We start from the raw sequence: 12,276 nt of genomic DNA, 5'->3' as shown, positions 1-12,276 counted from the left end.
TGCTACACCAACCACGAGAACCGTTTCCTTCCCCTTCATTGTTACTCTTTTTCTGCTTGCGTACCCTTAGAAATTCACAAAAGTAAACAAATATCTGGATCAGTTTATTTCTTCTTTACTTGTAGATTTCTGGTCAATACGCTCTATGCTATATACCATGCACTGTGTGTAGTTTGGATACATTCCGCTAGAGGGCGCAGCTGCATACGTGTCTGAAAATTTGTGGGGGTATGAATGGGGGGATCTGAGTAGCCTGACGTGGTAGACAGGCCAGGTAGACAGGCCAGCTAGCCAGGCCAGGTAGACAGCCCAGCCTTTTCCGCAAACCCCGCATGTAGATGTATTTGTAGTCACACCTTACCTTGACTTTTGAAGGCATGCAAGAAACGGAACTACTCAAAAATTACCTCAAGCTTAGTAACCAGTTAGAGAGAACTACGGCGTAATACGAGACCGTCCAATTACGTCGCTGAAATAAGTTTGTGAAATATGACGTAGTCAAGTGAACTAGACGTCTTTCACTTTTGACTGGAATATATGATTATTGCATTGCAAGCAAAGATCTCTTACATCGTCCGTCCAAGCTTCATTTAGTGAAAACATGGCAGACATGATGACGAGCGCCATCATAATCAGTTGCTCGCTTGTGGACTGGAGTCACTGGACCATTTTGAAATCAGCCTTAGTAACGCTTTACTAATAATTTATGGATTTTACGTTGCATAAAGTTTTACGCTTTCACGTTGACTGAAAGCGACAAATTACGCGTTGCGGCTAATTCACTAATGCGGTTACCTTCGAATTACGAAGACCCAAAAGGCCTGATTACGCCTTACGAAAAAGGTCATGCAGGCCGTCTCAGAGTTTAATATAGCTTTACAATGTGACTCCCAGCAACTAGTAACTTCACTTTACGTCGATCCTTGAGTAACTGTTATCTTGTGTTTTAATACTCCACGTTATTTCACACTATTTATAACGAAATATTTTTCCAAAAAGGAATGGACTGATTTCAAGGGTATTTATCAACCAGTAGCTAAAAACGGGTTCGAAAGCCGTACGTACGTTGTGCTCTGTCAGGCTCGGTTTGTATGAACCGGAAGTACATTATCACCGGTCCTCCCGAAACCCCCATGCAGACCGTAAAATGACTCTGAAACTTCGCCAAATGATGCGTTTGACACGTCAAACAATTTTTTGGATTCTGAATTGACATTGCGGTGATCTGACTTGTCGGCACTACGGGGACACATGTCACGGCCTGATTTGGTTTCTCGTGACTGAAGTACGCATATGGCTTCTCGTTACCAATTTTTCCAATGGGTCATTTCGGCGCGTAACACAACCACGGGGTATAACGTACGTCACGGGATGGTCAGACACATTCGGTGGTCGCAGAGATCTTTCAGCCGCAACGCGCAGACACATTCGACGCGCCGCGGAAAAATCAGCCGTCCGCGCGGTCCTATCAGCCGCAACGCGCAGACAAAATCGACGCCGCGCGGACCTATCAGCTGCTCGCGCGGAAAAATCAGCCGTGGGACAGCGCCACCAGGTGTCTCACTACTGCCTTCAGAGAGCGCTGGAAAGGCCGCGCCAAGGTAGGTCCTCCACAATTTCCTTCTCTAGCGTCATATAGAGACATCGACTGGTAATCTAAATAGGCCTATCAGGTGCCAGACTATCTTATGGTCATCCGGAGCCAAAAATAATCGGCAGGTCTTCAAATTAAGTCGAGATATAGGGAGAACAGTTCTAAATCGGTGACACACCACATCGAAGTTGTCAAGGTAAACAATGGCCAATGCTGTATTTTGGGCCATTAGAAGCAAAGACATCTGCGGTTTTGACGTCTTTTAGTGTGATTGGGTGTCCAGAACAACGTAACATACTCTGGAATTGATATAATATTCCCACAGAGCGAAAATATGTGATACCGCTATATAACGCCCCCCTCCCCATTTTCTAGTAAAGTTACGGCCCATATCTTATACATGTAGTAGTATAGTAAACATTAACAGGCTATAGTGTCTTTGATTTTGGCGATATGCGGGGAATACCTTCTGTCACTTTAAGGGATTATCCTCATCTAGATGATTCAACGAACATCTCATACGTTTCTCGCAAGATTGTTTATTATATTGCTAGTATAACTATTACCCAGGTATAATGTGTCACTGCAAATAATCAACCCTGATATTTTTCAGAAATGCCTCGTCGACTCAGGTTGACACTATATCCGCAGAAAAGGCGTAGAAACAAAGCAACGGGCACCTGGAAAGCAAACACAGATTGCGAAGTTGAAGATGTATGGGTAACAGAAAATAACACTGGCATTGATGACAGCACTGCAGCAAGTCCCAGGCAGAAAGAAACACAAATCTCCTGGTCAACTCCTACTCAAGCTAGCGTCAATGACACTTTTTCTGGACTGTAGGCTTCTCTCCCTTTATACGAAAGGCGCTAAGCAACGGAAATCATACAATGTACAACTTGAATATTCAAATAACTCCATATTTGCAGTAGAAATCTATATTCATAGAGATATGTATTGAGAAGATTATTCGTCAATTTTGGTACTATGCAGTATGTTTGAAATAGCACATGATATTAGATGAAGACTATACTTTGTCAGGTTGTTATATCTACAGATTTAAGTAATGGACCATCTCAGCGTTGCATCATTGTACTGACCATCTGCATTGCACCTGTATTCCTGAAATGTTAATCCAAAAATGACACACAAAATATAGGTACATTGTATATATAACTGAATTTATTCTGGTTGTTTACAACATATATATTTGCTGAATTGCAATTCCATGTTCTTGATCTTGTTATACATCACTTGGCAAATGACTATCTTGTAATCATATTGCACTGTTGCTTAATTTATTGCTATAGATTACAAATTAAAGTATTCTGATCGTATATTAATATTGACTCTTGAAAAAAGAAGAACAAAGTCAAAACCAGTCAAATACCGAGTCTCCACGCCATCATTTTCCCAACACTACAGATGAAAATCAATGATGGCACTGTACAGGTGCATTATACATGAGGTATACCTTCTTGTGAAACAACAAATATAATTATATGAACCAGAATTACTGCATGATTAACACGAGTTCTTCCTTTTTATGAAACCTGTGTTCACACTTGTAACACTGACAAACGTCTTTACTCTGGGATTGTCATGGGTTCTGTGATGATGTTTAGGACTTCTTATATTATGACTTAAAGGAATTTCCACATTTGTTACAAAAATCCCAATCTGAGTGCACTATCATGTGCTTCTTCACTTGAACTCTTTCTGACAAACTGGGCACTCCTTGGATGATTCAACTAAGTGATCCTGAAAGTCTCTAGCATAAATAAAGTCTTTATTGCAGAACTAAATTGCTGGTCCTTTATCAGCCCCATGGCAGCGACGCTTGTGTTCATCTAGTGAACCACTGTTCGCTTAGCACTTGCCATGTGTACACAGACTGTACTGTAGTCCTGCGTGTGGGGGAGGAGACATCCTTTTCTACATCTTCAGCTGGCACAACCACACCAGGTAGGTCATCGGACTCGTTGGACTCTTCCAAAGACACTGAACCCTCACTGGATCCACTGGTGCTGGTGTTTGTACGGGATCCACTGGTGCTGTTACTTGAAGACCAGGTACCCTGTCCCTCCCCAAGGCATGGCTTGTCAGGCGGTTCTACACCTCCCTCCTGAAGGCTAGACTTGTAGGGTGGAACAGGTGGTTTTACATTTGTGGTCACATGCACAAACCCTGTTCTACTCATCAAACTCCATGGCTGAAATGCAAATTCCAAAAATGAATGCCTTTGTCTGGACAAACATTGATGACTATGTATCTTCATTTAAATGGCCACAACAATATCGCTTCTTATGGCTTTAATACTGCTATAAGTGGTGGTTCGTACTGAAGGATGGGGGAGGGGGGCGTTATATAGCGGTATCACTTCTACCACATATTTTCGCTCTGTGGGCATATTATATCAATTCCAGGGTATGTTACGTTGTTCTGTTCTGGTTCTTGCGAGAAACGTATGAGATGTTCGTTGAATCATCTAGATGAGGATAATCCCTTAAAGTGACAGAAGGTATTCCCCGCATATCGCCAAAATCAATCGAGGCGACAAAGACACTATTGCCTGTTAATGTTTGCTATACTACTACATGTATAAGATATGGGCCGTAACTTTACTAGAAAATGGGGAGGGGGGCGTTATATAGCGGTATCACATATTTTCGCTCTGTGGGAATATTATATCAATTCCAGAGTATGTTACGTTGTTCTGGACACCCAATCACACTAAAAGACGTCAAAACCGCAGATGTCTTTGCTTCTAATGGCCCAAAATACAGCATTGGCCATTGTTTACCTTGACAACTTCGATGTGGTGTGTCACCGATTTAGAACTGTTCTCCCTATATCTCGACTTAATTTGAAGACCTGCCGATTATTTTTGGCTCCGGATGACCATAAGATAGTCTGGCACCTGATAGGCCTATTTAGATTACCAGTCGATGTCTCTATATGATGCTAGAGAAGGAAATTGTGGAGGACCTACCTTGGCGCGGCCTTTCCAGCGCTCTCTGAAGGCAGTAGTGAGACACCTGATGGCGCTGTCCCACGGCTGATTTTTCCGCGCGAGCGGCTGAGAGGTCCGCGCGGCGTTGAATTTGTCTGCGCGTTGCGGCTGATAGGACCGCGCGGACGGCTGGTTTTTCCGCGGCGCGTCGAATGTGTCTGCGCGTTGCGGCTGAAAGATCTCTGCGACCATCGAATGTGTCTGGCCATCCCGTGACGTACGTTATACCCCGTGACAACAGGAGGGGAGGGGACAGTAGCCCCGGGCAGCGGGACGGGCGTTACACAGACTGACTCTCTCTGCCTGCTGGTCTGGATACGCCACAAGTTTGCACACGGCACGCCAAAACCTCAACTTTTGACCTTTGGCCGACAGACGCTGCAAGCATGGCGGAGACTGCAGGAAAGGTACGGGGGGGGGGGTTCAGGGGGGTTCAGGGGGGTACGGATGGAGTGGGATCGTTCAAGAGGGTACAGGCTCACGAAGGACGGGGTAGACGTGAGCTAAGGCGCCTCAGTGGGTAGTGCTCTAGGCTGGGACGGTCAGAGTTTGTCTGCAGGTTACATGAGCATGTGAGGCCGCCCCTCCCTCCCCGTGTGTGCTATCATGTGTCAGCAACTTTGCACGGACGGCCGGCCGGTCGGTCAGCGTTTCACGGGACACAGTATTAACAGCGGCAGCAGTCTACCCATGGATTGTGAATGTCTTTACTTGCTCATGTGAATAACTAAGGGTTTGAGTACAGGCATGATGTAACGTATTGATAACTAACTAATTATGACGTCAAGTTGTCAAACCTGTGTCATGTAACTGTACAAAGATATTCTGGTTTGGTTGAGTTTGTTTACAGCCCATCACATGTTGTTTGTTTGTTTGTTTACAGCCCATCACGTGTTGTTTGTTTGTTTACAGCCCATCACGTGTTGTTTGTTTGTTTACAGCCCATCACATGTTGTTTGTTTGTTTACAGCCCATCACATGTTGTTTGTTTGTTTACAGCCCATCACGTGTTGTTTGTTTGTTTACAGCCCATCACATGTTTGTTTGTTTACAGCCCATCACGTGCCGCGCGGCGGTTGCCTGGGAGGCGAAGAAGCCGCTGGTGATCGAGACGATCGAAGTCGCTCCTCCGAGGGCGCACGAAGTCCGCATCAAGGTGAGTCGAACTGTTATCACAAATAGGAACTGTGTGCGCATGGTTATCACTGACTGAGCTGTGTGCGCGTGGTAATCACTGACTGAGCTGTGTGCACGTGGTTATCACTGACTGAGCTGTGTGCGCGTGGTTATCACTGACTGAGCTGTGTGCATGTGGTTATCACTGACTGAGCTGTGTGCGCGTGGTTATCACTGACTGAGCTGTGTGCGCGTGGTTATCACTGACTGTGTGCATGTGGTTATCACTGACTGAGCTGTGTGCACGTGGTTGTCACTGACTGAGCTGTGTGCATGTGGTTATCACTGACTGAGCTGTGTGCATGTGGTTATGACTGACTGAGCTGTGTGCGCGTGGTTATCACTGACTCAGCTGTGTGCACGTGGTAATCAGTGACTCAGCTGTGTGCATGTGGTTATCACTGACTGAGCTGTGTGCATGTGGTTATCACTGACTAACACTGCATGGATGCCACAAAGCAGGTGGTATAAACACTACATTTTTCCTGTAGGTACTGGCTACAGGAGTCTGCCACACAGATGCCACACAGCAGCTGGTTTAAATGCTACATTTTTCCTGTAGGTACTGGCTACAGGAGTCTGCCACACAGCAGCTGGTATAAACGCTACATTTTTCCTGTAGGTACTGGCTACAGGAGTCTGCCACACAGATGCCACACAGCAGCTGGTTTAAATGCTACATTTTTCCTGTAGGTACTGGCTACAGGAGTCTGCCACACAGCAGCTGGTATAAACGCTACATTTTTCCTGCAGGTACTGGCTACAGGAGTCTGCCACACAGCAGCTGGTATAAACGCTACATTTTTCCTGCAGGTACTGGCTACAGGAGTCTGCCACACGGATGCCTACACCCTGGACGGGTTTGACTCGGAGGGAAAGTTCCCGGTGGTGCTGGGCCACGAGGGGGGTGGGGTGGTGGAGAGTGTGGGGGAGGGCGTCTCCGGGTTCAAGCCTGGCGACCACGTCATCCCCCTCTACGTCCCACAGTGCAAGGAGTGCAAGTTCTGCAAGAGCCCCAAAACCAACCTGTGCCAGAAAATCAGGTAAGAACTAAGCCACCTGTGCAATAAACATATCTGTTCATGGAGTTTTGGTATAAAACCTGGTTTTCCAGTCCTATCCTTAGTCACTGACAAAAGACAGCGGATGCTGTCTGAAACGTCTGACTGATTCAAAATGTTATCCAGTTGCTTGAGTAATTATTTTTGGGGTACCATTGTTACCTGTGTTGTCGTGTTGTCATCGATCTTGTGCCCTTGGGAAAGGCACTTAACACTACTTCCTCACTCCACTCAGGTGTGAAAATGGGTACCTGACTTCGGTTGGGGAGGTAAAAGGTGGAGAAAGGAGAGGGTTAGGCTCCACCTTCCAATACCGTGCCCTAGACAGTTACTGACAACCCACTGCCCCAATACCGTGCCCTAGACAGTTACTGACAACCCACTGCCCCAACTGGGACTACCTTTACCTTTGTTACCAGTGTCAGCCTTGGGTGCCAGGTGGGATACATGCATGTAGCTTAGTGTAACAACTACAGCCAGTGTTTTTGGTCGAAACTTGAAATTCTGCAGTGGATGATTTCTAATCTTGTTCTTCAGGGTGACCCAAGGTCAAGGTGTGATGCCTGACGGCTCGACTCGCTTCACCTGCAAAGGTCAGACGGTGTTCCACTTCATGGGGACCTCGACCTTCAGCGAGTACACGGTGGTGGCCGACATCTCTCTCTGCAAGGTCAGGGCTGTGCTGGAGACGCTGTACTAGATGGTTCTGTAAACATGTTTAGTGTATATATATATATAGTCCCACATCTCCCCACAGAAGTCCCACATCTCCCGTGAAAATCCCACATCTCTATGAGTCAACAGTGTCTGAGTTCTATGTTGTTTAATGTTTTAATTGATATTTTCTAGGTTACAGAATCGGCTCCTCTTGACAAAGTGTGTCTGCTGGGCTGTGGCATCTCCACCGGCTACGGCGCTGCTCTCAACACAGCTAAGGTTAGTCTCAGCACAGCTAAGGTTAGTCTCAGCACAGCTAAGGTTAGTTTCAACACAGCTAAGGTTGGTCTCAACACAGCTAAGGTTAGTCTGAACACAGCTAAGGTTAGTCTCAGCACAGCTAAGGTTAGTCTCAACACAGCTAAGGTTAGTCTCAGCACAGCTAAGGTTAGTCTCAACACAGCTAAGGTTAGTCTCAGCACAGCTAAGGTTAGTCTCAACACAGCTAAGGTTAGTCTCAACACAGCTAAGGTTAGTCTCAACACAGGTTGTGATGTTGGAATTGAAAAGATTTTAAGTCAAAGGTCTGCTCACGACAAGTCAGATATGCAATGATGGAAAATTATGTTCATTTACACCATGCTGACTTATCACTGCTGATGGAGACAGGGGTGCTTGTTGCTAGGTGACTCAGACTTCCCGAGTTGGCATCTGATGAATTTGATTGGAGACAACGTTGACTTGACACCTTGTGTTGTCAATCACCCCTTGACTCAGCGGTCTAAGACAGCGATGTTTTAGTCCCACCAGTCTTTCTGTCTACCTGCTTACTTGTCAGACATCTGAAATCTCCTCAGTTTAAGGAGGAATAATAAGATATAATTCCTTGCCGCTAAAAAATCCTGGGATGACAGCAGGACATGCTGGGTAACAGTGCAAGGCATGCTGGGTATCAAGGCAAAGCATGCTGGGTTATAGGTCTTCAGGTCCTGAAACTTTTATACTTCCATGTGAAGGTCGAGTCAGGGTCAACCGTGGCAGTCTGGGGCCTCGGAGCCGTGGGATTGGCTGTTATCATGGGGGCAAAGGTCGCAGGCGCCTCACGTATCATCGGAGTGGACATCAACCCTGACAAGGCGGAAATAGGTACGTATCATCAACCTGCCAAGGCTTAATAGGTACGTATTATCAACCTGCCAAGGCCAAAATAGGTACGCATCATCAACCTACCAAGGCTAAATAGGTACGTATCATCAACCTGCCAAGGCTAAAATAGGTACGCATCATCAACCTGCCAAGGCTAAATAGGTACGTATTATCAACCTGCCAAGGCTAAATAGGTACGTATCATCAACCTGCCAAGGCTAAATAGGTACGTATTATCAACCTGCCAAGGCTAAAATAGGTACGTATCATCAACCTGCCAAGGCTAAAATAGGTACATATCGTCAACCCTGACAAGGGTGAAATAGGTACGTATTAGGTATTTGAATTTTCGACAGCTGCGCAATCGGCGCACCCGAAATGCATTCTAGATAGTCTATTGAAGCCTGTGTGATAAAAGTAGAACCCTGTGTGATAATTATCACACAATGTGGAACATCCCAATAGAACGCTTCTGCAGCCCAGACATAACTAGATATACTTCTGTATTGTATATGATTATGAGTCTGATTCTTGTTTTCCAGCAAAGAAATTCGGCATGACGGAGTTCGTTAACCCCAAGGACCACGACAAGCCCATCCAGCAGGTGTTGGTGGAGCTCACGGACGGCGGGCTGGACTTCACCTTCGAGTGCATCGGCAACGTGCACACCATGGTGAGTAACCTACATGTACGGCAACGTGCACACCATGGTGAGTAACCTACATGTATGGCAATGTGCACACCATGGTGAGTAACCTACATGTATGGCAACGTGCACACCATGGTGAGTAACCTACATGTATGGCAATGTGCACAAAATGGTGAGTAACCTACATGTATGGCAATGTGCACACCATGGTGAGTAACCTACATGTACGGCAACGTGCACACCATGGTGAGTAACCTACATGTATGGCAATGTGCACAAAATGGTGAGTAACCTACATGTATGGCAACGTGCACACCATGGTGAGTAACCTACATGTATGGCAACGTGCACACCATGGTGAGTAACCTACATGTACGGCAACGCGCACACCATGGTGAGTAACCTACATGTATGGCAACGTGCACACCATGGTGAGTAACCTACATGTATGGCAATGTGCACACCATGGTGAGTAACCTACATGTATGGCAACGTGCACACCATGGTGAGTAACCTACATGTATGGCAATGTGCACACCATGGTGAGTAACCTACATGTATGGCAACGTGCACACCATGGTGAGTAACCCATGACAACATGCACACTGGTAACCGGCGGCAACGTGGCCACAATGGAAACCCTCACACCTTCCAGTGTACCCATGCAGTTTTGTGTGTCCCAAACTGAAACCCAGTTTTGTGACTGGCCCAGAGTCAAACCCAGTTTTGTGTCTGTCCCAGAGTCAAACCCAGTTTTGTGTCTGTCCCAGAGTCAAACCCAGTTTTGTGACTGTCCCAGAGTTAAACCCAGTTTTGTGACTGTCCCAGAGTTAAACCCAGTTTTGTGACTGGCCCAGAGTTAAACCCAGTTTTGCCGTTCCAGCGAGCAGCCTTGGAGTCCTCCCACAAGGGCTGGGGAACGTCCGTTATCATCGGGGTCGCTGCAGCAGGGCAGGGTAAGTCCATTTTATGTCAGGGTGGGGGCAGCAGGGCAGGGTTAGTCCATTTATGTCAGGGTGGGGGCAGCAGGGCAGGGTTAGTCCATTGATGTCGGGGGGGCAGCAGGGCAGGGTTAGTCCATTTATGTCAGGGGGGGCAGCAGGGCAGGGTTAGTCCATTGATGTCGGGGGGGCAGCAGGGCAGGGTAAGCTATAGACTGGCAATAGAAGCTGTCTCGCATTTACTGGTGTAACATCTTATCATCATCATCATTTTTATGATTAATACTGTTTTCTCTTTCTGCCACAGAAATCTCGACCCGTCCGTTCCAGCTGGTGACTGGCCGTGTGTGGAAGGGAACGGCGTTCGGAGGTGTGTTAAGTGTGCCCTGTATAACCTGTGCTGTACCCGGTATAACCTGTGCTGTACCCCCTGTATAACCTGTGCTGTCCCCTGTATAACCTGTGCTGTCCCCTGTATAACCTGTGCTTTACCCCTGTATAACCTGTGCTGTAACCCCTGTATAACCTGTGCTGTCCTATGTATAACATGTGCTGTACCCCTGTATAACCTGTGCTGTCCCTTGTATAACCTGTGCTTTACCCCTGTATAACATGTGCAGTACCCCCTGTATAACCTGTGCTGTCCCCTGTATAACCTGTGCTGTCCCTTGTATAACCTGTGCTATAACTCCTGTATAACCTGTGCTGTCCTATGTATAACATGTGCTGTACCCCTGTATAACCTGTGCTGTCCCCTGTATAACCTGTGCTGTCCCCTGTATAACCTGTGCTGTCCCCTGTATAACCTGTGCTGTCCCCTGTATAACATGTGCTGTCCCCTGTATAACATGTGCAGTACCCCCTGTATAACCTGTGCTGTCCCCTGAATAACCTGTGCTGTCCCCTGTATAACCTGTGCTGTCCCCTGTATAACCTGTGCTGTCCCCTGTATAACATGTGCTGTCCCCTGTATAACATGTGCAGTACCCCCTGTATAACCTGTGCTGTCCCCTGAATAACCTGTGCTGTCCCCTGTATAACCTGTGCTGTCCCCTGTATAACCTGTGCTGTCCCCTGTATAACATGTGCAGTACCCCCTGTATAACCTGTGCTGTCCCCTGAATAACCTGTGCTGTCCCCTGAATAACCTGTGCTGTCCCCTGAATAACCTGTGCTGTCCTATGTATAACCTGTGCTGTCCCCTGTATAACCTGTGCTGTCCCCTGTATAACCTGTGCTGTCCCCTGTATAACCTGTGCTGTCCCCTGAATAACCTGTGCTGTCCCCTGTATAACCTGTGCTGTCCCCTGTATAACCCCCAGGCTGGAAGAGTGTGGACAGCGTGCCCAAGCTGGTGGAAGAGTACCAGTCCGGGAAGATTCAGGTCGACGAGTTCATCTCGCACAACTTCCCGCTCGACAAGATCAACGACTCCTTCCACCTGATGCATGCTGGGGAGAGGTAAGGCAGTGCCTTCTGGGTGTCCTTATATGGTGAGAGGTTTGGAGAAAGTGTTTGTTATTGTGATAATCTATTATCATATTGCTCACGCTCCTAGCCTAGAAAACATCAGATAGTGTTGCAACAAATATGGCTGACTGAAGTTTAGTCACTATAATTCCTCTTTGTTCATATGAATATTGCTTGCCTCCTCAAAGGTAATCTGTAGCATATATATATATATCTTCAAGAGTGTATTTGTTTATCCTCACTACAAAATGGTGACAGGAGTTTTATTTCTCTCCAGTATCCGGTCTGTGGTCCACTTCTGAGGCACCGTGCTGCACAATCCGGACTGAGCCTGCAACCGGTTATAACTGGCTGTGACTGGTTACACCCGGCTGCCACCAGTTATGATGGCTGTGACTGGTTACACCCGGCTGCCACCAGTAATGATGGCTACAAACGGCAGACGGTTTGCCTCAGTCTCACGTCTATTCCTGACCACTTTTCCCAGACAGTAGATTTCCCCCATGATGCTTTGTGCCTTGTGACATGCTGCATGTGATGCAACAATAAAAACATACAAGCGACGACTG

At 46.8% G+C, this 12,276-nt stretch overlaps 1 protein-coding gene and 1 long non-coding RNA gene across 2 annotated transcripts; both read left to right on the top strand.

The window, feature by feature from the left end:
- Window positions 1-1,344: 1,344 nt before the first annotated feature.
- Window positions 1,345-3,851, top strand: LOC136449221 (uncharacterized). Its single transcript, XR_010757998.1, has 2 exons — window positions 1,345-1,601; window positions 2,208-3,851. It is a non-coding gene; the product is annotated as an uncharacterized lncRNA (long non-coding RNA).
- A 1,029-nt stretch (window positions 3,852-4,880) lies between these two features.
- Window positions 4,881-12,270, top strand: LOC136449219 (alcohol dehydrogenase class-3-like). The gene is made up of 11 exons (XM_066449110.1): window positions 4,881-5,014; window positions 5,662-5,763; window positions 6,597-6,826; window positions 7,382-7,514; window positions 7,694-7,780; window positions 8,518-8,647; window positions 9,190-9,320; window positions 10,180-10,252; window positions 10,545-10,607; window positions 11,560-11,698; window positions 11,985-12,270. Exons 1-11 carry the CDS (start codon window positions 4,994-4,996, stop codon window positions 12,007-12,009), a joined length of 1,134 nt encoding a protein of 377 aa, XP_066305207.1. The 5' UTR covers window positions 4,881-4,993; the 3' UTR covers window positions 12,010-12,270.
- Window positions 12,271-12,276: the final 6 nt, after the last annotated feature.

Source organism: Branchiostoma lanceolatum, chromosome 14 (genome assembly GCF_035083965.1).
Source record: "Branchiostoma lanceolatum isolate klBraLanc5 chromosome 14, klBraLanc5.hap2, whole genome shotgun sequence".
Taxonomy (NCBI): domain Eukaryota; kingdom Metazoa; phylum Chordata; class Leptocardii; order Amphioxiformes; family Branchiostomatidae; genus Branchiostoma; species Branchiostoma lanceolatum.
The sequence above is the reverse complement of the archived record's forward strand: the minus strand, read 5'-3'. Positions and strand labels throughout refer to the sequence as shown.

Bases quoted from the DNA above. Each gene is read 5' to 3' on its own strand.
- LOC136449219 (XM_066449110.1), top strand. From the start codon at position 4,994: ATGGCGGAGACTGCAGGAAAG. The intron at 5,015-5,661 runs GTACGGGGGGGG...GTTTGTTTACAG, and splicing joins TGGCGGAGACTGCAGGAAAG to CCCATCACGTGCCGCGCGGC. The intron at 10,608-11,559 runs GTGTGTTAAGTG...TATAACCCCCAG, and splicing joins GAAGGGAACGGCGTTCGGAG to GCTGGAAGAGTGTGGACAGC.